General features: G+C 42.1%; 1 protein-coding gene across 1 annotated transcript in view; it reads right to left on the bottom strand.

Annotated features, from left to right (window-relative positions):
• The window catches only part of SLC24A5 (solute carrier family 24 member 5), a 29,332-nt gene extending 10,410 nt beyond the window's left edge, over positions 1 to 18,922 (bottom strand). Inside the window, exons 1-2 of the mRNA XM_017348054.3 lie at positions 18,715 to 18,922; positions 17,861 to 18,040 (exon numbers count right to left, since the gene is read on the bottom strand). Of these exons, the coding sequence (XP_017203543.1) occupies positions 17,861 to 18,040; positions 18,715 to 18,835 (301 nt within the window). The 5' untranslated portion in view covers positions 18,836 to 18,922. The remainder of the gene's footprint in view (positions 1 to 17,860; positions 18,041 to 18,714) is intronic.
• Between the last annotated feature and the right edge of the window lie 5,401 nt (positions 18,923 to 24,323).

Genomic DNA, 24,323 nt, shown 5'->3' with positions numbered 1-24,323 from the left:
CCCGTATGGGCGCCAGTTTGTGTCCTGGCTGCTCCACTTCCGATCCAGCTCTCTGCTATGGCCTGTGGCCCAAGTCCTTGGGCACCTGTACCCGTGTGGGGGACCCAGAAGAAGCTCCTGGCTCCTGGCTCCAGATCAGCTTAGCTCTGGCCATTGCGGCCATCTCGGGGAGTGAACCAACAGAAGGAAGACTATCTCTGCCTCTCTGTAACTCTTGTCTTTACAAATCTTTATTTATTTTTTAAAGGCAGAGTGGACAGTGAAAGAGACAGAGAGAAAGGTCTTCCTTTTCCGTTGGTTCACTCCGCAATGGCCGCTGCTGCCGGTGTGCTGCGGCTGGCGCACTGCACTGATCCGAAGCCCAGAGCCAGGTGCTTCTCCTGGTCTCCCATGTGGGTTCAGGGCCCAAGCACTTGGGCCATCCTCCACTGCCTTCCCAGACCACAGCAGAGAGCTGGACTGGAAGAGGAGCCACCGGGACAGAATCCGGCGCCCTGACTGGGACTAGAACCCGGTGTGCCTTTTCAAATCTTAAAAAAATTTTTTAAAAAGGTATCTTGTGTTCAATGATTGGAAGAATCAATATCAAAATTTGCATGCCCAGTGTGATATAAAGACTCAATACAATCTTTATCAAAATCATAATGGTATTTTTCACAGAGCTAGAAAAACACTACTAAAATTTGTATGCAACCATGAAAAATCCCAATTGGGACTGTGTTTGTGGTGTAGCAGGTTAAGCAACTACCTGTAATGCCGACATCCATTATGGGCACTGGTGAGTCTTGGCTGCTCCACTTCCAATCCAGCTCCCCGCTAATGCACCTGGGAAAGCAGCAGATGGCCCAAGTGCTTGGGCCCTTGCATCCATATGGGAAACCAGGATAAGGCTCCTGACTCCTGGCTTCTGGCTTCAGTCTGGTCCACAACTGGCCTTTTAAGCCATTTGAGGAGTGAACCAGCAAATGGAATATTTTCTTGCTCATTTTCTATAATCTGCCTTTCAAATATATAAATAAATCTTCAAAAAATTTTAAAAAACCCAAGTAGCCAAAGCAATTTTAAGCAAAAAGAATAACAACAAAAAATAACAAATGATGCTGGGAAAACAGTAGAAAATGCTCCTCTTCTGATCCAGCTCTCTGCTGTGGCCTGGGAAAGCAGAAGATGGACCAAGTCCTTGGGCCCCTGCACCCGCATGGGAGACCTGGAAGAAGCTCCTGGCTCCTGGCTTCGGATTGGCGCAGCTCCGGCCATTGTGGCTAACTGGGAAGTGAATCAGCAGATGGAAGACCTCTCTGTCTCTACCTCTCTCTGTAACTCTGTCTTTCAAATAAATAAATATTAAAAAACTAAGATAGTTAAAAAAATGCATAGCAACCTTATCCATAAAAAAAAGAGTGCACAGCAAAGCAAACAACAGAATGAATAAACAGTCTCTAGAATGGGAGAAAATATATGCAAGCTATTACATCTGACACGGGGTTAATATCCAGAATATCTAAATAACTCATTAGCAAATGGGCAATAGATAATGAAAAGCTGTTTCTCAAAGGAAGACATAAAATGGCCAGCAGGTACATGAAGAAATGTTCAGCATTTCATCAGGGAAATGCAAATCAAAACCGCAGTGAGATATCCCCTCGCTCCTCTAAGAGTGACTATTTTCAAAAATAAGATATCAAGTGCAGGTGAGGATGCGGAGGAAAGGGAACATTTGCACACTGTTGGTGGGAATGTAAATTAGGACAGCCATGGCGGAAACCAGCATGGAGACTCCTCAAAAGACTAAAAACAGATGTACCATATGATCCGCCAATCTCATTACTGGGGATAGATTCAAGGGAAATGAAATCTCTCGAAGACATCTGAAGTCCCCTGTTTATAGCAGCACTATTCACAACAGTCAGGAAACCATCTCAGTGTCCAGCCAATGAAGAATGGGTAAGAGAAATGTGGTACATGCACACAATGGAATACAAGTCAGAAGAATGTTGAAATCTTGTCATTTGCAATCACATGGACGGAATGAGGTCATTATTTTAAGTGAAATAAGCTAAGCACAGAAAGACAAATACCACATGATCTATATGTGGACTCTTAAAAAAATAGGTGATCTGGGGCCTTCGCTGTGGCGTAGCGGGTAAAGCAGCTGCCTGCAGTGCCGGCATCCCATATGGGCGCTGGTTTGAGACCCGGCTGCTCCACTTCCCATCCAGCTCTCTGCTATGGCCTGGGAAAGCAGTGGAAGATGGTCCAAGTCCTTGGGCCCCTGCACCCACGTGGGAGACCCAAACGAAGCTCCTAGCTCCTGGTTCGGATCAGTGCAGCTCCAGCCGTTGCAGCCAATTGGGGAGCAAATCAGCGGATGGAAGACCTCTCTCTCTCTCTCTCTGCCTCTCCGTTTCTCTCTGTGTGTAACTCTTTTAGATAAATCTTTTTTTTTAAAGGTGGTCTTATAGAAATTAAAAATATAACTGTGTTACCAGAAGCTGGGTAGGGTAACGGACAGGGAGGGTTTTGGAAACGTTGATTGATGGGTACTAGCTAGATAAGAGTCAAAGGTCTGGGGTTCTATTGCCCAGTAGGGCGAATATAATATAGTATCGATGTACTGTGTATTTCTCTATTTAAAAATTAGAAGATATGCCGGCGCTGCGGCTCAATAGGCTAATCCTCCGCCTAGCGGCACTGGCACACCAGGTTCTAGTCCCGGTCGGGGTGCTGGATTCTGTCCCGGTTGCCCCTCTTCCAGGCCAGCTCTCTGCTGTGGCCAGGGAGTGCAGTGGAGGATGGCCCAAGTGCTTGGGCCCTGCACCCCATGGGAGACCAGGAAAAGCACCTGGCTCCTGCCATCGGATCAGCGCGGTGCGCCAGCCGCAGCATGCTGGCCGAGGCAGCCATTGGAGGGTGAACCAACGGAAAAGGAAGACCTTTCTCTCTGTCTCTCTCTCACTGTCCACTCTGCCTGTAAAAAAAAAAAAAAAAAAAAAAAAAAAAAAAAAAAAGAAGAAGAAGAAGAAGAAGATAGGGTTTTTGGATGTTCTTATTAGAAAGTAGTGTTAAATGCATGAGAGAATAATATATTTACCCATATTGGATTTTATGCAATGTATTCATTTAACAAAATATCACATAGTGCCCAATAAATATGTACAATTTTTGTATGCTAAATCTTTAAAGTGATAAACATGTGCATAGTTTTTTCATAGTTTTCTATGAATCTTTTGAAGATCCCTCATGTATATGGTTTTCAGGTTATTTTGGCCCCAAAGAAACATCCTTTAATTCCATTTTCCATGGACTTTTTGAACTGTACTCATTATGTATCCTGAGTGCCAAGATTTAGCATTTCTTTTTTTAAAGATTTATTATTTATTTGAAAGTCAGAGTTACACAGAGAAGGAGAGGTGGAGACAGAGAGAGAGAGAGAGAGAGAGGTCTTCCATCCGTCGGTTCACTCCCCAGTTAGCCACAACAGCCAGAGCTGCGCTGATCTGTAACCAGGAGCCAGGAACTTCTTCCAGGTCTTCCACATGGGTGCAGCAGCCCAAGGACTTGGGCCATCTTCCACTGCATTCCCAGGCAATAGCAGAGAGCTGGATCGGAAGTGGAGCAGCCGGGACTCAAACCGGCACCCATATGGGATGTTGGCATTGCAGGCTGCAGCTTTACTCACTATACCACAGCGCCGGCCCCAATATTTAACATTTCAAACCCAGAAAACCTCCAGTCTAGCTGTAGGGCTTATAGGGGAGTGTCAACAACATGACTTTTTTACAAAATAAACTAAGGTAATTTGGGCAGCCCAACTCAATTTGAAAGAAGACAGAAAGTGGAAATTAGTAGGTTTTAAGATCCATAAATGATGCTGAACTGAGCTTCTTCACAAATTTCCAATTTCAAACTTGTCTAATTAAAAAAAAGAGAAGAAATTACATAGTTAACTAAAAGCCCAATAAATAAGATTTAATATTGCATAAATATAGGAGATTGATTTAAAACATAGATTCATTAAAACTTTAATCGAGAGTGGGAAATACAAGGAAATGCTGTACAGTATTTAGGTAGTTTGTGTATATCCTCCAGACCTACAAGCATGCAGGTCCATTAAGTTGAGTGATTGATAGGATGGGAGTCTTAAGAAATTCTTGGCTTTCAATTAGCTGAGAAACCTACTATGGGAAGGAAAAGAGAAAGCCAAACTACTCTGCTTTTGCTTTGAGAAGGCTGCTTCAAGGGTGTCTCAGGCTTAACTGTATGACTGAAAACTAGGCAACAGAGGTGGTTGAGGCGGTAACTACACTAGGTTCCAACGTTAGCGTCACAGCGTGAAGTTAATTCAGGTCTGCAAGGCCCTTGATGGTCATCCTTTGTTTATGTTAATTATTGTTTACCACACCTATTGTTTCTTGACACTCCAGTCTCCCCCCACACTCAAACTCTGCTGTGCTTAGTGGACTCCATCACTGTGTGTTCAGTGTTCCCTTATCCGGACTCCTTCCCCTTGGAGACCGTTAGCTGTGGCATGCTCTCAGGTGCATCTCATTTTCTACTGCTCCAATGGAACAATGGCCTTGGATTTTAGTGATTCCTTTTTGTTTCTTAACGTGGCAGATTGTATTTTACCGAAGTAGCTACAGTATTTCTGCCCCACACACTTTTCCAGAACCTTCCATTCCCTGTCCACGGAAAAAAGGTAAAGCAATATCTGACGCCTGCACTCCTGAATAAGCCCGTGTAACTGCTGTCACTAATAAAGCATGGGTATGGCAAAGCCATAGTTCCAAGATTAGGACATAAAAGGTGATATAACTTAGTGTTGTGTCCTGGGACATTTGCTTTAGAGCCCTAAGCCGACACATAGAAAGTCTTGCCACCTTGAAATGCATACATAGAGAGCTCTCAGGGGTCCACGTGGGCATACAGACAGCGGGGGAAGCTCTGCTGTTTTAGTTCCCAAGTTTTCAGTCTTCCCAGCCTGGGCACCAGACGTGTGAGGGAGTGAGATTTCAGCAGATTCCTCCGACTCTAGAGGCACAAAGATCCAGTGAGCGGAGCTCACTACACCCTGCACATGTAAGAGGTAAGAGAATGCTGATTATCTGAAGCCACTAGTGTCGGGGCTATTTGTTAAGTCCATTAGCCAGTCAGTGAGCAGGTGCTCGATTGCTGGCTGCAGCTGTGGAGCTCAGTGCCAGATCTTTTCTATGTGCTGAGAATACGGCAGAAGGCCGGTGCTGTGGCTCACTAGGCTAATCTTCTGCCTTGCAGTGCTGACACACCGGGTTCTAGTCCCGGTCGGGGCGCCGGATTCTGTCCCGGTTGCCCCTCTTCCAGGCCAGCTCTCTGCTGTGGCCAGGGAGTGCAGTGGAGGATGACCCAAGTCCTTGGGCCCTGTACCCCATGGGAGACCAGGAGAAGTACCTGGCTCCTGCCATCGGATCAGCGCAGTGCGCCGGCCGCAGCACGCCGGCCTAAGAGGCCATTGGAGGGTGAACCAACGGCAAAGGAAGACCTTTCTCTCTGTCTCTCTCTCTCTCTTTCTCACTATCCACTCTGCCTGGAAAAAAAAAAAAAAAAAGAAAGAAAAGAAAAGAGAATACGGCAGCGAACAAAACCAAGCGTTCCTCCTCTCAGGGAGCTTCGATTCCAGTGAGGGGGAGGGGACAGGGAAAATACACAACATTCTAGAGATAAGCAGCAGAGAGCAAAGGCAGGGAGAGGAGATCTGAGTCTAAAACACCATGGGAGAAGGACTGAAATTCTCTGTTGGTAACCAGGAAGGGCTTAATGGAGCAGGTAACAGCAGGCCTTGCAGTGAAGGCGCCAGTCACTCATATACCTGGAGTGAGTGTTCCAGGCAGAACAAACAGCTGGAAAGGTTCCGACGCGGAAGCTAGCCTGTGTGTTCAAGAAATGGAAAGTGTGTGTGTCGGGAATGAAAAGTGTGAAAGGAGAGCAGTGGATGATATTAAAAGTAATACGCAGATTATGTAAGGCTTTATGGATCCTGGTAAGGATTTGGCTTTTATTCTGAAAACTATGGGCAGTACTTGCAAGGTACTGATGGATGCTACCAGCCCCAATCATGAACTTGATCCCATGGGGTTTTTTGGTCTCAGAGACTCAACCAGCTCCAGCCTGAGCTGTTTTGCCAATTGATCAGCCTCCACTCAAATGCTCTCTGCAGATAGTTGCAATTATCAGAATAATTGGAATCACTGATTCGGGCCCCCATTCTTTTTCTCACTATATGACTTCGTTTACGTCACTTGATGAACATCTACGTGCAATGACTAATGAAGGAAGAAAAGTAATGATCTGTGTAACCTACATTTCAAAGCATTTCTTTTACTGGTTATATATGGTATGTATACATACACACACTACATATGTGCGTTTATATATATAAAACATATATTTACAACATTATATTAATAAGACCAGCTGCCCATAAAATGAAAAAATAGGCTACTCTGTGATTACCTTTTTTCATTCAAGAAATGATATAAATATCTTACATTCATGGCATCTAATTTAGTTTTATATACATAATTTAATAATACCAACTCATGGCCGGCGCTGCGGCTCACTAGGCTAATCCTCCGCCTTGTGGCGCCGGCACAGCGGGTTCTAGTCCCGGTCGGGGCACCGGATTCTGTCCCGGTTGCCCCTCTTCCAGGCCAGCTCTCTGCTGTGGCCAGGGAGTGCAGTGGAGGATGGCCCAAGTGCTTGGGCCCTGCACCCCATGGGAGACCAGGAGAAGCACCTGGCTCCTGCCATCGGATCAGCGCGGTGCGCCAGCCGCGGCGGCCATTGGAAGGTGAACCAACAGCAAAGGAAGACCTTTCTCTCTGTCTCTCTCTCTCTCTCACTGTCCACTCTGCCTGTCAAAAAAAATTAATTAAAAAAAAAGAAAAAGATAAATAATACCAACTCAGATATGAGTACTGGTATTCCATTTTATGGCAAACAGGGTTAGGAGATTACATTGATAATGTAATCTAAATGTAGGAAGTTATTGCGTAAATCCCAATTCTAAGCCCAGTCCTATGTCTGTTTCACCATAGGAACCCAAAATTTCAGTGACACTTCGGCCTGTTCTAACCTGATGGGTGACTGAGTTATTCTTTTCCCTACTTGTGATATTGGCATCATAACTACTTCCATTTCATTCTTTTCTAGGGAAAAAACTAGCTACTGAGTCAGAAATACTTTGCAAGTTTTTAGCGTATTTATCAACTTAGTGTTACTGCATAGTATCATGAATTATCTTCCCAATATGGCTAGATAATATGTGGAATACATTGAAAAGAACAGAATTCTTTACTTTTAGATAATTGTCCAAACTTGGTCTTGTCTTCATTACTTTTCTTCCTTCATTAGTCACTGCACGTAGATGTTCATCAAGTGACGTAAACGAAGTCATATAGTGAGAAAAAGAATGGGGGCCCGAATCAGTGATTCCAATTATTCTGATAATTGCAACTATCTGCAGAGAGCACTTGAATGGAGGCTGATCAATTGGCAAAACAGCTCAGGCTGGAGCTGGTTGAGTCTCTGAGACCAATCTTTGCTTAACACTTGCTGAATGCTTCACTAGAAAAATTCAATCTCGAGAGAAAATAGTGATCTTTTGGGTTACTGCAATGTAGGAAAATAGGTGGTCCTTTAGAACACATTCAGTTTCCAAAGGCAGTAAGAATAAAGCTGGTTGCTATTCACTGAGCTCTACTGAATAATGAAAGCAAGGATTCTACATGGAGATTGATGTATAAAACCTCAAAGATATTTAACAAGTTATATCTTAAGGTTCCGAGAATGTTTTGTAAAATGGTTTATACCTTTGAACTTTAGAAGAGATTGGCTTTGTCTTCTCTGACCTTTGAGGAGCATTTCTCTCTGCTGTAGTTTATTATTAAAAATAAATTGTTCTTTTTTTTCTCCATAGCTATTACTCTTTTCCCTCTCTATTACTCTGAAGTAATAACCACACTTCATTCAGAATATAGCAGAAATGTTGAAGATGAGTTTTTTTTACAGGTTTAGATATCAACACATTGTTTATACAAAGTGCAACTTTATGATAATGAACTGATTATTAAATTATCAGACTTTTTCCTCAAATGAATTCTCTTCTCTTATGCTGTATTTTTTTAAAGATTTATTTTTATTTATTTGACAGAGTTACACAGAGAGGTAGAGCCACAAAGAGAAAAGTCTTTCATCCACTGGTTCACTCCCCAAATGACCCCAACAGCCAGAGCTGAGCTGATCTGAAGTCAGGAGCCAGGAGCTTCTTCCGGGTCTCCCATGTGGAAGCAGAGGCCCAAGCACTTGGGCCATCTTCTACTGCTTTCTGAAGCCACAGGAGAGAGCTGGATTGGAAGTGGAGCAGCTGGGACTCAAACCAGTGCCCATATGGGATGCTGGCGCTGTGGGCTGGGGCTTTAACCCGCTGTGCCACAGTGCCAGCCCCTCTTATGCTATATTGTAAAGCTCAGAACAGTCTTTGCATAGCCCCTTCTGGAAATCTGATCTTTAGCAGGAGGAGTATAAACTGAAACTGAGACGTGGATTCTGGCACTGCCAGTAACTTGGTATGAAACAAGCCTCATATGCCGCCATCTGTAAAACAGGGTTGGACTACAAAATCTTCAAGTTATCGTCTCATTTCTTCAATCTTTACTCAAAATGTACACTGTGATTTCTATGATTTAAGATTCCACACCACTTTTCCTGCTAATTAAATTTCTGTTATAGCACTTAATCACGTATTGTTGGAAATTTATAAGATGGAGGAGAAAATGAAAGGAAGAGTCAGTTATACTTTTATCAGCATATTTTAACCACTGTAACAATAGTTTATAAAGATTTTATTTATTTATTTGAGAGATGGAGTTACAGAGAGGAGAGACAGAGAGAAAGATCTTGAAACTGTTGGTTCACTCCCCAAAATGTCCACAACCACTGGAGTTCGACAGATCCAAAGCCAGGAGCTAGGAACTTTTTCTAGGTCTCCCATGTGGGTTCAGAGGCCCAACCACTTGGGCCATCTTCCACTGCCTTCCCAGCCCATAGCAGAGAGCTGCATCAGAAGTGGAACATCAGGGACAGGAATCGGTGCCCATATGGGATTCTGGTGCCTAAGGCAGAGGCTTGGCCCACTCCACCACAGTGCCAGTCCTATTGTAACAATTTTAATGCATTTCCAATCCTTTCCACAGTATGTATTTTGGTATAGATACAACTATAGGCTCCTTGCAATTTGGTGTCTCTGGCACAATTTTTAAAAGTCTGTAATTTTTGATGTTTGTGCATGGATCAGAGTCTTGGAAACAACAAAATTCATTCAACTCTATTAGTGACTAAGGTGAAAAACCATGTTGAGTAATTCTGTGTAGAGTCCACAATGAGGTGTGACAGCAAAGTGACGTGTTCTTTTAATGATTTGCAAAACTAGGCCTGAACTTAATTTTATGTAATTTTGAGTAAATTCAGCATCATTGGAACAAATGCTTAGTTTCTCAATAATATGTAACTGGTTCTCAACGAACTGTAAGTACAAGTACATGCTCTGTGGTGTGTTCTTTCAAAAAACTTATCTGAGAGAGAGAAAGAGAGAGCCTTTATCAGTGGTTCATTTCCTAAATATTCACAATGACCAGGGTTGGGTGAGGGCCAAAGCCAGCAGACAGGAACAGAATCCAGGTCTCCCACGTGGGTGGCAAGAACCCAATTACTTGAGCCATCACTACTGCCTCCCAGGGTTCTGATTAGCAGGAAGCTGGATTTAGGAGCTGGACATTATTCTCAAACCCAGGTTTGTTTGTTTTTTTGTTTTGTTTTGTTTTGTTTTGTTTTTTTGACAGGCAGAGTGGACAGTGAGAGAGAGAGACAGAGAGAAAGGTCTTCCTTTGCCGTTGGTTCACCCTCCAATGGCCACCGCGGCCGGCGCGCTGCGGCCGGCGCACCACGCTGATCCGAAGCCAGGAGCCAGGAGCCAGGAGCCAGGAGCCAGGAGCCAGGTGCTTTTCCTGGTCTCCCATGGGGTGCAGAGCCCAAGCACCTGGGCCATCTTCCACTGCAGTCCCTGGCCACAGCAGAGAGCTGGCCTGGAAGAGGGGCAACCGGGACAGAATCCGGCGCCCCGACCAGGACTAGAACCCGGTGTGCCAGCGCCGCAAGGCGGAGGATTAGCCTAGTGAGCCGTGGCGCCGGCCAAACCCAGGTTATTCTGATATGGGGCGTGGGCATATTAACCTGCATCTTACTGCTAGGGTAAACTCCCAGCCCTGTGTGGTGTTTTTAACAATAAATCAAAACAAATTGATTATCTTACATAAATCACCCATATTTTATCTGTGCTATAAAGGAATGACTTCTGAACTCTTGTTTAATGTTTTTAAAGCTTGATTCCCCTGAAAATGAAGGAACCCCTTCACCCCCACCTACAGCCCAACAGTTTTAATTTTATGACGGAATGCCATCTGCCCTTAGCCTATCCTATAAACCATACACAAGACACACGAACTTCAAACCTCACAATTACCCAAGTTTTGGCCAAGGTCACATAGGCAGTAATTGCAGAGGAGGAAAGGGAACCTAGATCATTCTGACACCAAGGAGCTGCTCTGTTATCCACGCTGGTAAAGTGAAAAAATTAATACATAGCTTTATTCTTCTCAGCACTACTATCACTGCTTGTTCCTGCAGTAGCATCTGCTAATACACAGACTACTTAGCACTTGTTAGATCCATCCACTTGGTGTAGATTTAGCTGCAACCCAAGGGGACCACAATTTAAATCAGAGAGAAAAGAACAACAAAGAGGGTGAAATGCTCTTAAGAGGGAGCACTAGTCTCAGTGTCTTTGTTCTTGGGAAGGCTTTGCCTCTGTAAATTTCATGAGGATTAAGGCCCAAACAATCCCCTGAAACTGTAGGCTATCCAAATGCCATACTCAAGGAGAACTTTGACTCCCAATTTTTTTCAGTTTAGAACTGACTCCACCTGGAATTGAAGTGTGTAGTTTTTTCTTATTGTCTATTTCCGACACACAGAGTAGAACATAAGCAAATATTAGTTTAAAGCACTGAGGGAAAATCATTTTTAAATAAAAAACTAGTTATTTTATTGAACTGTGTTTCTCCCCAAATGGTTTTGAGACTGTTTTCACTTAAGTGAAAGACATGTTGTAACTCAAAGGGATTGAGGGATTGGCATGGTGGAGGGATTAGAATTTCTCATTGAGTAATATATTAAAATCTTAAAAAAGAAATGTTTCACAGCTTATTATGGAATTTGGGCCATATCGAGTGATCAGTTTTGAGGGATTCTGGGAGTTTTCTATGTAGAGAGCTTGAAAAAAATTAAAAAAAAAATCAGCTGTAGACACTGGTTCAGTATCTCTGAAACCTCTGATACATATCCAAAAGATATTTTGTTTTCATTTTATTTTAAAGTTTTAGGTTTCTGAAAACGAACTGCTTATAGAGAGAAGAGGTAATAGTCCTATTTTGGCTTTAAGTAAATATAGTTTATATTATATTCAAATTTATATGTTATTTACATTTAAATGTGACTTTAAAGGAATCTTTTGAATAATAGCAGATTGCTAAGGATGGAATAAAAAGGTATGGATACTGATGTAAAAGAAATGAGAGGCCGGCATTGTGGTGCCGCCGGTGAAGCTGCTGCCTGCGATGCCAGCATCCCATGTGAGTACCAGTCTGAACCCTGGCTGCTGTACATCCAATACAGTTCCCTGCTGATCTACCCAGGAAAAGCAGCTCATGGTGCCCAAGTGTGTGGCCCCTGCCATCCACGGGAGATCTAGATGAAGCTTCTGGTTTCTGGCCTGTTGCAGCCATGTGGGGAGCGAACCAGGGGATGGAAAATCTCTCTGTCTCTCCCTTTCTCTCTGCAACCCTGCTTTTCAAATAAATCAATCTTAAAACACATACACACACACACACACACACAGAAATGAAATTATAAACAGAATGTTACAGAGATATTTAAGGCATAAAGATGGATTATTAGATAAAGTAAAAGAATGGGGTTTCATAAGTTTACTTCCTACTTTCTGTAATAGAATTTGCCTTTTATCTACCTTAAACTTGATTTTCAAGCTCTCGCAAATGTACCGTAGATTAGGCATTTGCTCCACACATTCTAATATCGACTTGGCTCATTCACCTTCTCCACTTTCTTCTTTCCCAAGTAAAGGATTTCTAAGCTTTGTTCTTATGTAATAACGAGTATTCAGTTTGGATGTTTCCTATGTGTTAGGAACTTGTAAGCAGTTCACTTGTATTTCCTCATGCATTCAGCACACAGATCTGTGAACTAAGCATTACAATTATCCTGTTTCACAGTTGAGATAGCTTAGGCAGAGAAGTTAAGCATTTTGCCTAAGGTCACAAAGTTCACAAATGGCGGAACTCAGAGTTAGATCTAAGTTGTGTCATTTCACTATGGTAGGATGAGGCGTGGAGCACCTGATGGCAGGGTGTATCCTCCCTCCAGCTCCCTGGGGATTCTCAGCATTGTCACGGACCATTCAGCAAGTATAACATTGTAGAAATGCAGAAAAAGTGGGGAAAACCTCAGGCAACAGGTACAGCTAGTAGGCAGTGTGACTAACTTCGCAAACCATGCCTGGGAATCTTAGAAAAACTCCTTGAATCAGGTATACACAAATGGCCAGGGGCCACTGAGGTTCCTTTTCTTCCTTATCATTTGGAATCCTCTCAATTTTTGTCTCTGTCTCTCAGCCTCTGTTTCTGTAACAAACATTTAGAACCCCTGATGGATCGCCAGAAGCCTAAGCTGATTTTTCATAAATAATTCAGTGTATTCTTTTTATTTTGCAGTATATGTCCTCTGAAGTTAAGATGGGTATTTGATATATTCTGTCACATATTTGATATATTTTGGTGGGGGTAGGTATTTGGCATAGTGGTTAAGACACAGCTTGGGGTGCCAGCATGCAGAGTGCGTGGGGTCTGAGTCCTGGCTCTGCTCTCGAATCCTGCTAATGCTTGGTTTTCTATATTTATTTCATTATAAATAGCTGATGAGTAAACAAAAACTAACACCGCAGTACATTAAACTGCTTTGAAGATTATACTAATCATTGCTAATTGACAAAGTGGGTGGGGGCTGGAGCTGAGGCACAGCAGGTAAAGCTGCCGCCTCCAGTCCTGGCATCCCATATGGGTGCCAGTTCGAGACCCGGCTATTCCACTTCCTATCCAGCTCTCTGCTATGGCCTGGCAAAGCAGTAGAAGATGGCCCAAGCCCTTGGGTCCCTGCACCTGCGTAGGAGACCCAGAAGAAGCTCCTGGCTCCTGGCTTCGGATCCGCGCAGCTCCGGTCATTGAAGCCACTTGGGGAGTGAACCAGCAAATGGAAGACCTCTCTCTCTCTCTCTCTCTCTCTCTCTCTCTCTCTCTCTGCCTCTCCTTCTCTCTCTGTAACTCTGACTTTCAAATAAATAAATAAATCTTAAAAAAAAAAAATGGGTGGAACTGTTACAACTCAAGTTCATGAAGGGCCTATAGGGAAATGCAATGCATTTGCAGGTTTTTCTTAAGCCAGTTTTGGGGGATGTAAACAAATTGCAGGGGAATTGTTTTTTTATTGCTCATGTCGTAATTTAAATGAAGACCATGCTAGACCTTGAAAAGGGAAATGACAGAATTAATTTATAGGCATTTATAACGAATCGAGCTAGCACTATTTCTATTTCTTCCTGTTGCCAGTATTTTCTATACTCAAGACGGGGGTCAATTCTTAACAGCTGAAGAAGATCTGACAGTGGCACAGGTATCCATCAATCACACATCCATAATAGCTACTCTATTATATTTCAGGGCAGAGTGAATCATCTGAGAAATGCATGTCTGCTGATGGTGTTTCACAGTAATTCCTCCAATGGAAGTCATTATTACATACATATCATTTAATGAAGAGTATTTCTAATTCATAATCTAAATTTTCATTCAGTAGTTCATTCTGCAAGGCTAGAAATGTTTTTAAATTAGTTTTTTTTTTACCAAGACAATTCTTAAAAACAAAATTGACAGATTTATTCTTTTAATTGTGCTTTTATGCAGTGGAATCACTGGAAAGTGATATAACAGATTAAAATTTAAATTTCTTTGTTTTCTATGATTAACATTTTTTACAATTTTCTAATTATACATGCAGTATTGACACTAGAATGAATAATTGTATTAGTAGGGCTGAAACAATAGAAACATATATATATATATATGAACTTTGTATATGAAAATTGACCAGCTTTTGGGAAAAGTACCATTGTATGCTATAGCAAGCCAAATTATTATTAGAATAAATAAATGTTAGGGGCTGGCACTGTGGTGTAGCGGGTAAAGCCGCCTGCATTGCCAGTATCCCATATGGGCTCCGGTTCAAGTTCTGGCTGCTCCACTTCTTTTTTTTTAAATTTCTTTTAAAAATTTATTTGACAGGTAGAGTTGTAGACAGTGAGTGAGAAAGACAGAGAGAAAGGTCTTCCTTCCGTTGGTTCACTCCCCAAATGGCCGCTATGGCCCATACTGCGCCGATCCAAAGTCAGGAGCCAGGTGCTTCTTCCTGGTCTCCCATGTGGGTGCAGGTGCCCAAACACTTGGGCCATCCTCCACTGCCCTTCCGGGCCACAGCAGAGAGCTGGACTGGAAGAGGAGCAGCCAGGACTAGAACCGGCGCCCATATGGGATGCTGGTGCCGCAGGCGGAGGATTAACCAAGTGAGCCCAGGCGCCGGTCCCGCTGCTCCACTTCTGACCCAGCTCTCTGCTATGGCTTGGGAAAGCAGTAGAAGATGGCTCAAGTGCTTGGGCCCCTGCACCCTCGTGGGAGACCAGGAAGAAGCTCCAGGATCCTGGCTTCGGATCAGTGCAGCTCCAGCCATTGTGGCCAACTGGGGAGTGAACCAGCAGATGGAAGACCTCTCTCTCTCTCTGTCTCTCCTTTTCTCTCTGTGTAACTCTGACTTTCAAATAAAATAAGTAAATCTTTAAAGAAAAGAATAAATATATTTTAAAAAATCACTGTAAGTAGGAGAAAATATGATAATTTTTCTGACCTAGTTATAAGATTAAAAGGTGAGTCATATTGGGGAGGGTTTATAAATTTACTTTAAAATATCTAACTTCAATATGATAAACACAAAAAATGCAACAGGAATAAAGCCATGAAAAGGCATATGATATAAAATTATATAGTAAAGGGCTAATATCCTTGTATGGTTTTTAAAAGTTTCAGAAATCAATGACAAAAAGACAATGTTCCTCAGTATATAGACCCTGGACAAAAAAGTACAAAAGCAAAACTCTAAGTTTGATAAACATATATAAAATGTTCAACTTAATGAATAACAAGATAAATACAAATTTTATAAAATGAAGTTCAGGGGCCGGCGCTGTGGCATAGCAGGTAAAGCCACCACCTGCAGTGCTGGTATCCCATATGGCCGCCAGATCGAGACCTGGCTGCTCCATTTCCGATCCAGCTCTCTGCTATGGCCTGGCAAAGCAGTAGAAGATGGCCCAAGCCCTTGGGTCCCTGCACCTGCATGGGAGACCCGGAAGAAGCTCCTGGCTCCTGGCTTCAGAACGGTGCAGCTCCGGCCTTTGCGGCCAATTGGGGAGTGAACCAGCAGATGGAAGACCTCTCTTTCTCCCTCTCCCTCTCCCTCTCCCCCTGTCCTTCTCTCTTTGTGTAACTCTTTCAAGTAAAATAAATAAAGCTTTAAAAAAATGAAATTCCATTTTAAGTCAATCAAATATATTTAAAATAACACTGTTTAAGCTGGCGCTGTGGCTCAATAGGCTAATCCTCTGCCTGAGTCACCAGCACCCCGGGTTCTAGTCCCGGTTGCGGCACTGGATTCTGTCCCAGTTGCTCCTCTTCCAGTCCAGCTCTCTGCTGTGGCCCGGGAAGGCAGTGGAGGATGGCCCAAGTGCTTGGGCTCCTGCACCCTCATGGGAGACCAGCTTTGGATCGGCACAGCACGCCAGCCGTGGCAACCATTTGGGGGGTGAACCAACGGAAGGAAGACCTTTCTCTGTCTAACTCTGTCCAAACAAACAAACAAACAAACAAACAAAAAACACTGTTTAGAGTTTTCTGGAGTGGAAACTGCTATATTATGGAGATATCAATTGCCACATCCTTCATGGAATGCTTTTTTGGCAATACATATTGTAAGTCTTAAAATATGTACTGCTCTTCTTCTTAATCAGGCAATGATCAGAGAGGTGAGCAAAGAGTTTATGCAAGTATGGACGAAACTGTAGCTAAAAAAATCAGATGTCCAATGGGATTAATAGTTTTAAAAATTATGAAAAGTTTCCACTAAGTACCTATCAGATATAAAAAACAGTATTAGACACTAGAATTATTTATAGAATCATACACTATCATTCTAACATAAAAATCATATATTTGAAGATTAATAACATGGGAAAATGTGTGCACTATTAGGAAAAGGAAAGGCCCCAAACTACATACAGCAAGATCCAAACAACTGAAAGAACTTACACAAAATGGTAACTGTGGGGGTCTGAGTGGTGAAATGTAAGTGCTCTTCACTTTCTATTTTTCTTTTATTTAACCAATCGAAGTAAACTAAAGTAATTTAAAATAAGCTACTAAAATCAGCAACAGTGTAACAAAATAAATAATTGCATCTACTTAACAATAATACTTGTAATAAACTTATACCAACCTATTCCACAAAATTTTTTCAACAGCTAGGTGTTGAGTACCTTTGCTATTGCCAGGTGCTATTCAAAGTTCTAAGAATACTGCAGTACTGCAGTGAACAAGGGGTGGGAGAGAAGCGATGGGAAAAAAATAGTTTCCATTCCTGCTCTTTCTCTTTATGAAGCAATGGTGGTAATGCATGTGTGTGCCCTCTATGGGTTTGTAGATGCTACTGTTTCTGGGTTGTCCCAAGAACATGCAATAGGAAACCCTGGCCTTAATTTCGCCTTCCTTTAAGTGAGCATGATCAATCAGTGAAACTAATCAAGCAGAAGACAGAGGCTGGAAATGCTGGCACTTTTGCTTACATTGCATAAACCCTGACTGATACCCTGCTGTTAGGGACCTATGAAGGTCAGTGTGCAGAATTCTGGGCAATGCACCCTGCTAAAATCGTAGCACTAGAGACTTGGATTGCTGACCTTACTTTCAGAAATCAGTAATAATGGAGCTTGAGCTTTAATAAAAGAATTTACGAATATCTGATACCCAAGGTCACTTCGTGTGGAGTGCAGGACTTATTTATTAATTGATTCTTAAATGTCAGTTAAGTTCCTCCATGGCAGGATGCTAGGATTGGAAGCGAGAAGGAGGAGAGTGGTCTTTAATTGCATTCATGTATCACCTACCTCTTTTAAAAAAGTTATAGTGGTCTTAGAGTAAAAGCGAAAACCAGTTTTGACGTATAAAATGGCAAGTATTAAGAGTTCCATCATGTTAGCGGTACACAAGGACACACACGGACACACATGTAAATCCTTGGACGAGTTCTAACAGACAGCCGGGCAGTACAGAAGACAAACAGGAAATTTCTACAGGTAGACAGTATAACAACAACTGCTGGCCACTCACTTATAGATCCTCTGCTGCACTTTAACTACCAAGAAAAAGCACACTTGATCAGAGCCAATTCCTTCAGACATGGGACCCATAAAACAGATGTCCACGCTCCCCAGGCGCTGGAGAGGGACGGAACTGTAGCTGGGCTGTTTCAGAGAGCCGTGTCTCTGTCGTGCAACTATTCTGGCAGGTTATTTGGGAGCTTTCCAGCCACTTACATTCACTGATGATTTCCAGGGAGGGGAGGAAGTACTCGTCACAGACAACAGACACAGCCAGGAACATGTACAGGATAATGAGGAAGTAGATTATGATGCCTCCATCCATGCGCTCTTGTTTCGTGAAAAACCCTTCAGGAAACTCCGATGATGGAGAAATAACACACTGGGTGCCGTTTCCTGGTAAGGAAAAGGAAGCAACAGTTTGAAGAATGCTGGAGTCACACTTTCTAAGCTCATAAAAAGTGTTTCCTTAGTAAAACTGTACTGTTGGGCATCAAGGTAGAGTTAGAAGAACCCAGTATAAATATATAAAGCGCTTTGGAATGTGATGTAGCTATAAAGTCTTAAACAATTCATCTCTGACACCAGAAAGAGATGCTTGAATGAAATAAGCGGACGTTGGTGGAAGACTTAAAAAAGAGGAAATCATGAAGTCGCTCCCCTTTGTTTTATTTCTAAGAGGGAATTCTGAACTCTTAAGTACAAACTAGATGTCTTGTGAGTGAAGATTTCTAATGTCTGTACAATTTCATTGTCCTATTTCAGAGTCTAAGACGTCCGGAAGCCTGCAGAGTCATCCACTGTTGCAGAGCTTCTAGGATGAAAGATTTTTTTGTTCTTTCCTGCTGGAGTCTCCAGCAATAAAAACCAGAGGCTCGCCTGCTTCTTCATCTCCGTGAATTACTTTGGAGCTATCTTTAAGAACTTATCTGAGAGATCAAAACTGTTTGATATCTTTCCAGCAGAGCAGGCAGCATAAGCCACAGAGAGTCAAGTGAGACTTGTCCCCTCCGTCCCTTCATCTGCATGTGGCGGCAGCACGAGACGAGCTGACCCCTGTGTCCACTTACCTGTGGCCCTTGGGAGGCGCTGGGGCAGAGAGGCCCCTGGAAGAGGCAGGTGTTCGACGGCCCAGAAGATGCCCAGCAGCAGGGCCCTTCTTGCCCATGTGGAGCCCCCTTTTTTCTGCATTCCTGCCGTGCCTCTGCCGCAGTGTTCAGCTTCACGGAGGGAGAAAAGGAGGATTAAGCTGGATCATGTGAGGAGTCGCCTTCCTGCCCAGTGCCCTGCCCAGGGCATATCTTAGGAGGCCAGCACAAGACAGAGGAGGACTGGAGCAGCCAAGTTTCTCTAATCAGGAGACCCAAGCCCAGGGAGGCTGGAGGAGTTAGGGAGGAGGGCAGACAAGCATTGTCTGTAGCTATTCCTGTGGCCCATAGCCCATGAGGACGGACTCAAGCAGTTTGCACTCTATGCAAAGGCATGATTTCATTCAACATCTTATAAATTGGTTCTGTTGTCAACTTTTCCCAGATCTGTGAAGACCTGGGTTTCCAACTGCTTTCATCTTTGTCTCTGCTGATCTTGTTCTTAGCAGCTGTTGGGGCTAGTGGACATACAGCACATTCTTTGGCTTGTTTGGTGTCTTTTTATTTTTCTGTTTTGTGACCGCCAGGTAGGGCTAGGGGCAGGAAGGTCAGTTAGAAAGCAACTACAATAATTTAGAAAAAAAAAATAGGGTGGCTTGAACTAAGGCATTGGCAACAGGAATGGAGAAAAGTCCATAGCTTCCAAAAAATACTATGGAGGCAGAGTGGATGCTCTTTGGTCATTAATTGGTTGTGCTTCCTTCCAGAAAGCTATCTAAAATGCAATTTGACAATCCAGGTAGTGTTCAAATATAGACCATTGTCTTCCCTACTCTCGCGTTTAGGAGACTTGCTAAGAACTTGAGACAGGGTAGTAACCTATGGCTAACAGACACAAGGAGCCAGATGACATGGTACCAGTCCCAGCACTGCTACTTACTAGCTCTATGACCTTGAGCAAGTTACTAAATCTCTCTACTCCTCTGTTCTACTATTTGTCAAGCAGGGTTATGGAGAGGATTACTTAAATGAATGGTTGTAATATGTTTAGAACAGCCTCTGACACGTACACAATTCTTATGAATCTAATATTTTATTATTTATTCTACTCTTGATTGTAACACTAGATTTTTAAGTTAGAACGGAATTTTGTAGTTTTGCAATTTTCACAATTCTCTTGTAGAAAAAGCATAAAATAAATGTGGATGTTAAGTTTTAGATTTAGAAACTAGGTTTAGGGGCTGGTGTTGTTGTACATCAGGTTAAGCCAGTGCCTGCAATGTTAGCATCTCATATAGGTACCAGTTTGAATCTCAGCTGCTCTGCTCTGATCCAGCTCCCTACTAATGTGCCTGGGAAAGCAGCAGAAGATTGCCAAAGTACTTACCCCTCTGCCACCCATGTGAGAGACCTGGGTGAAACTCATGGATCCTGGCTTCAGCCTGGCCTACCTCTACCCATTGCAGCCATTTGGGGAGTGAACCAGTAGTTAGAAGATACTATTTTCTCTCTCTGTCACTCTGTGTTTCAAATAAATAAATAAATAAATAAATATTTTAAAAAAGAAACTAGATTTATCTGGTGGAAACCAGTAAGTTGTTTCCTGATGTTTGTGATCTTGGGTTGGTAAAAATTCTCAAACATCTCCCTCCCCCTTTTCTGGGAATTGCATTATAAACCGCTCTGAAATGATCATTTCTAGGAACTAAATACCCAGACATATGATGTGGTTGTGTAACTGGGGTGATGAGTCACCCAAGTGGAGCCCAGCAACATCAGATTCTCAACAAGCAAAGTCCCAGCTGTTGAACCCTACAGGAAGCAGCACCCTGGACCACTGGACTGTGGCCGTGGTACAAACTGTGGCTAAAACTAGAAGAGGGCACTCGGCCTTGTTCTGCCAGGAAGGATCTCATGACCCCCTCTTCTTCAAAGTGATACTTCAATCGTGCCATAAAACACACTATGATAGACAAACACACACAAATGCCAACCATAGAAAACACCCAAACCTAAACTTGCAATGTATATTGTCACCTAACCCAAGAGAAGGGGCATGTTTCTGAAGGCACAAGCCAACTGCAGTGCAGCAGGAGTGCCTTTGTCCAGCAGGTACTCAGTCAGCATTTGTTGATTGATTACATTATAAAGGTTCATTTTTAAAGTTTTATTTATTTATTTGAAAGGCAGAGCAACAGAGGGCGAGGAAGAGGAAGGGGAGCAGGAGAGGGAAGGGAAAAGGGAGAGGGGGAAGAGAGGAGGGAGGGAAAAACAGAAAGGGGGCAGGGAGAGGGATTGATTCTCCATGTGCTGGTTCACTCCCCAGAGAGAGAGAGAGAGAGAGAGGGAGAGATTCTCCATGTGCTGGTTCACTCCTCAAATGGCTGCAACAGCCAGGGCTCAGCCAGGCAGAAATCAGGCACCAAGAACTCCATCTGGGTCTCCTACATGCATGGCAGGGGCACAAGCACGTGGGCCTTCATCTGTTGCCTTCCTAGGTGCATTAGCAGGGAAAGAAGAGCAGCCAGGATTCAAGCAGTCACCCTCTGACCTGGGATGCCAGCATGGCAGGCAACAGCTTAACCCACTGCACCCCAGTGCTTCTTTCTCCTAATCGTTCTTAGAAACACATTTCAAGAAAATGCCTGTCCTTTGCCTCAACAAACTACAATTAAATATGGATTTAACAAGAAAAGAGAATTTAAGAGGCCAATTAGATTTGCTCTACACACTTATTGATTTTGCAAAAAGGATCTTAAAAATTCTATTGTAAAATAAAACATATTTTTATTTTATTTTTATTCTTAGAAGAACTCACCAGGTCAATCAACTGAATTTTGTCAGTCATGCTAGAAACCCTATCATGTACCTAAGTCGAACCCCTCCCTTTTTCTGAAAATAACCACTCTTCCAACAGTCATCATATCCTTGTACTTGTGTGTCTGCTCTTTTTATTTTGGTCAAATACTTTTAAAATTTATTTAAAAATTTTTTAATATAGAGATGATAGATTTCATAGGTAAATCCTAAGAAGATAATCATATTTCTCTCCTTTCCCCTCTCCCTCCCTCTTTCCTTTTCTTTTTTCTTCAATTTTTGCAAAAACATAATTTAAAAAAATCCACTGTATAATCACAGACTTAATTCACCACTAACCATAATATTCAACAAGTAAACAGGAAGACCACAGTTCCACAGGAGTATAAATAAGGGCTAAAAATGGCAATCACATCACAAGATGTCCATTTCATTCCTATACATTTTTTGCATTCTATATTAACTGGCATGTTTCAGAGAAAATATATGATATTTTTATTTTTGAGACTGGCTTATTTCACTAAGCAGAATGGTTTCCAGTTGCATCCATTTTGTTGCAAAAATGAGTTATCTAACAAAAAAAAAAAAAAGAAAAAAAACTAAAACAAAAAAGAAAACAACAACAACAAAAAAGAGTTATCTATACTCCCATGTCATTGTGGCTTAATTCACAATAGCTAAGATAATGAATCAACCGAGATGACAATCAGCTGATGACTGGATAAACAAAATGTGATATATATATACATATACATTATGGAATACTGCTCAGCCATAGAAATGAATGAAATCCTGTCTTTTGCTTGTGTGTTTTTAGTAGTCTATCATCCCTCCCTAACTGAGTATATTCTCTTTTTTCAGCTTAAAAATTTTTTTGTTAGAAACCTCTACATAGAATTTTTTTACAGTCACAAACTTCACACATTTCATAATTACAACTTCAGGTGAGTGCATTCTTAAGACTATCACTTAGTCTTGCCTTCAAAATAAGTCTTTGAAGTTTCTTTTAGCCTATAATTCCCCCTCCTTTTTTTTTTTCCCATGTAACTTCACGTGTTGGGAAACCCCAGGGCACTTGATGTATGGAGTTCCCACAGTCCTGATTTTTGTTCTCATGGTACAGTCCCATACGTTCCTCCGTTTCTGTGTTTTTGCAAACCAGCAGCTGGATGCAGATGCTTGATCAGACTCAGCTTTATCTCTCTGGAAAGACCATACATGGCATTTTTCTTTCACAGGAATCACCAATATCTATTCATCTCTCTTCTTGTAATGTGAGCAACAACTTATGCTTATTACCTAGATTCATGAATTCTGTGGGAGTTGCAGAAGGGTGACATTCCAATTCTAAAACATTTTTTAACTTATTAGTTGGAATAATTTACAAACATTCTATCTATTGTCCACTTCTTAAATACCCAGGAGTACTCAACTTCTACCAGAAAGACAAAATGCATGCTTGATTCATTCTCTTTATTTACAAGTTCTCAAGACAATTGGTTATTAATTTTCATCCTCAAATAAACAATTCTGTTTTAAAATTATTATAAATGATTATTTTCAAGTGTATTTGTAGAGTTGCAATCAGTTACAATTGTTAGCCTTTTTGAGTCTCAACTTGTTTCATTTTTAGCCAATGGAAGACTTGAAGGTGATTTCTGAGCATCTTTAACGTGATCTTAATAGTCTTGGAGAGTTTCCTCACTATCCGGTATATAAGAAGACGGTCCACATTCATCTTATACATGAAATAAGCCATTCTCTTCAAAAATCTTTACTTTTTTTCAAGTGGAAATTATTTCAGGAAAATCATCTGAGAATCTGGGCTGCTAGAGATCATTGACACTGGGTTGGCCACTGTTTCTGAGTCACTGTCTCGCGTATATTCCTACTGCAACGCTCATACACCCCTACCTCTTCATAAGACAACCTGGTAAGTTCATACTGCTACTTCTTTCAAACTCAGAACTACTGCTTTTCATTTGAAGTTGAACTTTTTTCTATGCTTTGTACATCGCTTCTTTCACACCAAGTATTCTTGTTTTTGAGAACACAGTGGGTGATACAATTAAAACATCAACTATTTGCAACTCAATTGCAGGTCCCACATTACTTATAGTCCCAAAATAGAAACATTAAAACTACTACCGGGGCCAGCACTCTGGAGTAGACGACGCCTCTTTCTGCAGTTCTGGTTTGAGTCCCAGCTGCTCCTCTTCTGATCCAGCTCTCTGCTATGGCCTGGAAAAGCAGCAGAAGATGGCCCAAGTGCTTGAGCCTCTGTACCCTCATGGGAGACCTGGAAGAAGCTCCTGGCTCCTGGCTTCGGATCAGCCCAGCTCCAACAGTTGAGAGCATTTGGGGAGTGAATCAGCAGCAGATGGAAAACCTTTCTCTGTCTCTGCCTCTTTGTTTGTAACTCTACCTCTCAAATAAATAAATGAAATCTAAAAAAAAAATACTACCATTAATATAATTATGAAAAGGAGTTTAAGATTTCTGCATATGCTCTTCCATTTTCCTATTCTTTTTAAGACCAATAGCCTCTCTACATTGCCTGGGCACACAGTCATTAAATCCAGTGTTTTTCCCATTTAACCTTCATTTGCTCTTGATTCTGTAATTACGTGTTTACTGTTTTCCAGTTATCTTTAGATGGATGCTTGTCTAGATACTTTTACCCCTAAACCTTCTTTTCCAGTAGTTTCCTTAGAAAGACTCATGGGAACAATATTACTTGAGTTCTTCGTGTTGGTAATAATTGATCAAAAGTG

The sequence above is a fragment of the Oryctolagus cuniculus genome, chromosome 12 (assembly GCF_964237555.1).
Source record: "Oryctolagus cuniculus chromosome 12, mOryCun1.1, whole genome shotgun sequence".
NCBI lineage: Eukaryota > Metazoa > Chordata > Mammalia > Lagomorpha > Leporidae > Oryctolagus > Oryctolagus cuniculus.
Note: the sequence above shows the minus strand (reverse complement) of the source record. Positions and strands in the feature narration are given on the sequence as shown.